At 40.0% G+C, this 4,418-nt stretch overlaps 1 protein-coding gene across 6 annotated transcripts in view; it reads right to left on the minus strand.

Annotated features, from left to right (window-relative positions):
• Positions 1 to 4,418, minus strand: part of UBR1 (ubiquitin protein ligase E3 component n-recognin 1) — a 160,521-nt gene that overhangs the window by 45,208 nt on the left and 110,895 nt on the right. For all 6 annotated transcript variants that reach the window (XR_001360937.1, XM_014534847.1, XM_005860317.2 and 3 more), the window contains 2 exons: positions 2,404 to 2,459; positions 1,305 to 1,401 (listed from right to left, as the gene is read on the minus strand). Coding sequence is in view for 5 of the 6 variants with exons in the window: in XM_014534847.1 (XP_014390333.1) it covers positions 1,305 to 1,401; positions 2,404 to 2,459 (153 nt within the window). In the remaining variant the exon portion in view is untranslated. The remainder of the gene's footprint in view (positions 1 to 1,304; positions 1,402 to 2,403; positions 2,460 to 4,418) is intronic.

Below are 4,418 nucleotides of genomic sequence, written 5' to 3' on the forward strand. Positions count from 1 at the left end.
AGGTGGTGCCTCATGATCCCGCCTGAACCAGTTCAATGGATTTGAGAGTTTGCAGAAGCACAGGCGTTTCCTCTTGTGCCTCAGGCACAGCCCAGTTGGGGATGTAAATTGGGTAGGGCGGGGTCTCAGGGAGTCGCCAGGGCAGAGTCTCAGCGGCCCCTCGCCTATCCAGGACTCCGGGACTTTGCGTCCCCCAATGCCGGAGAGCAGCCGCGCGCCAGAGCCTCCCTCGCTTTCTGATGGCTGGAAGGCCGTGCTGTCTCTCCCCGTGGGGCCTGGGGCCTCAGAGACCCGCCCGAACCAGCTTAATGGATTTGAGAGTTTGTAAAAGCACAGGCATTTCTTCTTGTGCCACCGGCACAGCTTGGATGGGGATGTAAATTGAGTAGGGCGGAGTCTCAGGGAGTCGCCAGCGTGGAGCAGATGACACTATCTTATTTTCTTCTGTGTTATAAACTTCTTTGTTCTCAAGACATTTTAATAACTCTAATCTCTTGTCCTGAATTCTACCATCTTTTCTGCCATATTTTGAGGTATTTTAAAAATCATAAATCCCATAATGTGTGATAAGTGCAAAAGCAGGGAGATGCCCTAGCCGATTTGGCTCAGTGGACATAGCATCCGCCTGTGGACTGAACGGTCCCAGGTTCAATTCCAGTCAAAGGCACATACCCGGGTTGTGAGCTCGATCTCCAGTAAGGGGTGTGCGGGAGGCAGCTGATCAATGAGTCTCTCTCATCACTGATGTTTCTCTCTCTCTCTCCTCCCTTCCTTTCTGAAATCAATAAAAATATATTTTAAAAAAATAAATAAATAAGCCGGGAGATTATTTGGAAGTGCTAGTAAAACAATGTATTCAAATTATGACTGAAATGAAAAGAGATACCAAGAAATTAAAAACAAAAACAAAATAGAACTATGCAAACAGGACAAATTGTTCAACATAGCAAGAGGTCTTTTTTATTTTTATTGACTTCAGAGAGAAAGGGGAGGGAGAGAGTGATAGAAACATCGATGAGAGAGAATCATTGATCTGCTGCCTCCTGCATGGCCCCTGCTGGGGATCGAGCCTGAAACCCTGGCATGTGCCCTTGACTGGAATCGAACTTGGGACCCTTCAGTCCACAGGCCAATGCTCTATCCACTGAGGCAAACCGGCTAGGGCTGTATGTTTTTATTTTATTTTTTGTTTTTGCGTGTTCAAAATGAGTGCAGTATGTTGTTTCTTAACAAATACACTGCCAGCCATGTGATGAAAAAGAAATGTAAATAATAACATAGTAATAATTCAGAGAAGACTCTACCTGAGAGGAGACGAATCAGAAGTTTCTGTATCAGGACCTGAGGACAGGTACTCCTCTGTGCAATGGCAAACTGCATTAATGCTTTCAGACCATTATGCTAAGTTGTAAGAAAGGGGAAGATAAAAAGATAAGGGAAGATAATTGACCTAAGTCATTCACTGTAAAATAATTAGTTGCATTCTTATTATACATTGTACATTCTTACAAATAAATTACAATATTTTTAATACTTCTATAAAATTTTATGACCTTCCCAAATTTTTAATCAATTTTCCATGACAAAGAGGTATTAAAGCTATAATCATTTCAATTTTCATTTAAGTATTCATTTTCTCCAGAGTCAATTTCTTAAATGCTTGATCCAATTTATTCTATTGAGACCCATACAAATAAATATGTTAATAGAAATTACAAAATGATGGCAGGAAACCAGTGAATTCAGGGAGCAGTGCTTCTATTTCCCAAACAGAAGGAAGAGAACTAAAGGGAAGCCTACTGTGGACTATAAGTCCCCTGTGCCAGCTGTCAGAAGAATAAGAGGGTAATGGCTAGGAAGGAAGTGGTCTAGGAAGTCCTTGGTTGCCCATTCTGTGTTTACGGAACTACTGAGCACATTTCCTAAGTACCATTTTCAGGGCATGTAATGAGGCTTAGGTCTGAGGCAGGAGTACAGTCCTGTAGTGTCAGGATATGCCCATCAAGGAGCCATGGCTTAGTTTTATTCTTTTATTATTATTATTCTTGAATTCGGTATGATGATTTATCTAGAGCTAAGCCACCATTAATAACTAAACTTAGTAAGAAGGAAAAATGTAGGTTTTTAATTTTGCAATAAACAGAGAAGGGGAGAAAAATTAACTAGTATCATCTGAAATCTCTCTTAATTACATTGAACTACCAAGATTGAGTAAGCTTTAAAGTATACAATGGCCATTCAGGCTCTAGGAGACTGAAGTAGCTCCTTAAAAAACAACAACATAGAATTCTGATAATTTTATAGAAAAAGGAATGAATAAAGAATTTTAAAGAGATAAATTAATTGCAGATTCCTTAAAAGATCATACCATGAGTTACATGTACTCTGTAAGAACACACATACCTGTCTATTTTGAAGTGCTCCAAATAGAGGTTTTCCTTCATCTCCCAAGAGGTTTTCTCAAAGAGTAAAAAAAAAAAAAAAGGTAATAAATCCTGAATATTTGGTTTCTGTCTAGCAGATGTTCTTTTACTAATTACATTTTTGACCAGATAATTTGCACTTCTCTGTTTCAAAGTTTCATGTTTAAGTCTATGCCAAAATTTCTAAATCTTTGAGTGAGAGAATATTATAGAGCCAAAGACAGACTGTTTATAAATTGCTACTATATAATAATTTCCCTGTAGCAATCTATAAACAATACTTGGGCAAAACAAAGCTTCCTGGTTCATTTTTCCCCTTTTAACATCTCTTCTGGGCAAAAAATTTTAAATAAATAATTTTTATATATAATCGCAACCTATTTTTATTATAGTTGACATATAAGAAAATCTATTGTGTTGAAAAATGCATAAGGCAGATGCAAATAAGTTTATTGTTGTTACAGACAGTATTAAAAAGAATTATAACAGATTAAGAAGAAAAAAGATAAAGTTAAAAATACAAAAAAATGAATTCAGGAATATATTCTGCCTTGTTGGCTAGCATATTTATTGCTAAGCTACTCTTTTTTTTTCTCCCCCCCCCCCCCCCCCCCAGCAGCAGATACATCTATGAGTGGGGAAGACTTATTTCCTTTTTTCTTCCTCCCCAATATTGGAATGTTCTTAACTATGACAACACATTCTGTATATGTCGCTTCATTCTCATAGAAAATGAGATATGTTAGTTAGCAGCTTATGCACTTGGAATAAAGTACAGTATTATGTCCACTGGATAGAAAAGCACTATAGTAAAAACAATATAACACTATATTAACCAAATAGAGTCTAATTACTAGATTGCAGAACCACATATGAAGATACAGCCCTTTCTCCAGTGAATTTCTCATCTTGTTTATGACAAAACTGTGACCTTTTTTGTTTAGTGTCTAAATATAAATTCTTGATTCCTAATGCTTATATTCCTCCACCGAAAGTCAGATTTTATTGTACTTCAACATATTGTTACTATTTCTCATTTAAAAAAAATATTTTTATTGACTTCAGAGAGTAAGGGAGAGGGAGAGAGAGATAGAAACATCAATGATGAGAGAGAATCATTAATTGACTGCCTCCTGTATACTCCACACTGGATATTGAGCCTGCAATCTGGGCAATGTATCCCGACTGGGAATCGAACCATGACTTCCTGGTTCATAGTTTGATGCTCAACCACTGAGCTATGCCGGCCAGGCTCAAATATTTTTTGCTTATATTACCTATTTACCATTATTATAGTTAAAAAAGAGATCAATACAAAAATTCCCAGACTAAATGGCATCAGGCCACACTAATGTACTGAAATAGTCTTCAAACAAGTTAAACTATTTAGGGCTATCAGGGATAAAAAGGAATAATTTTTAGTTGGTCAATATTAATTCTATTTTTACTAGAGGCCCGATGCACAAATTTGCACTGGGGGGGGGGGTCTCCCAGCCCGGCCTCCCCCCTCTTGCAGCCCGGGACCCCTTGGGGGATGTCCGCCTGCTGGCTTAGGCCTGACCCCCCTCCCACCCCCAGAATCAACCCTAAGCTGGCAGTCAGACATCCCTCTCGCAGTCGAGGGCTCTCACAATCTGGGACCCCTCGCTCCTTACTGCCTGCCTGCAGTGGAGGCGGGAGAGGCTCCCACCACCACCGCTATGCTCGCAAGCCAAGAACCTGGCTTCTGGCTGAGTGCGCTCCCCCTGTGGGAGCGCACTGACCACCAGGGGGCAGCTCCTGAGTTGAGTGTCTGCCCCCTGGTGGTCAGTGCATGTCATAGTGACCAGTCCTTCTGCTGTTTGGTCGATTTGCATATTAGGGTTTCTACACTAATAAAAGAGAAACATGGTAATTAGCGTACGACCGCTACCCTTTTCATTGGCTAATCAGTGAGAATATGCAAATTAACTGTCAGCCAAGATGGCGGCCGGCAGCCAGGCACTGAAGCGAGCA

The sequence above is a fragment of the Myotis brandtii genome, unplaced genomic scaffold (genome assembly GCF_000412655.1).
Source record: "Myotis brandtii unplaced genomic scaffold, ASM41265v1 scaffold133, whole genome shotgun sequence".
Lineage (NCBI taxonomy): Eukaryota > Metazoa > Chordata > Mammalia > Chiroptera > Vespertilionidae > Myotis > Myotis brandtii.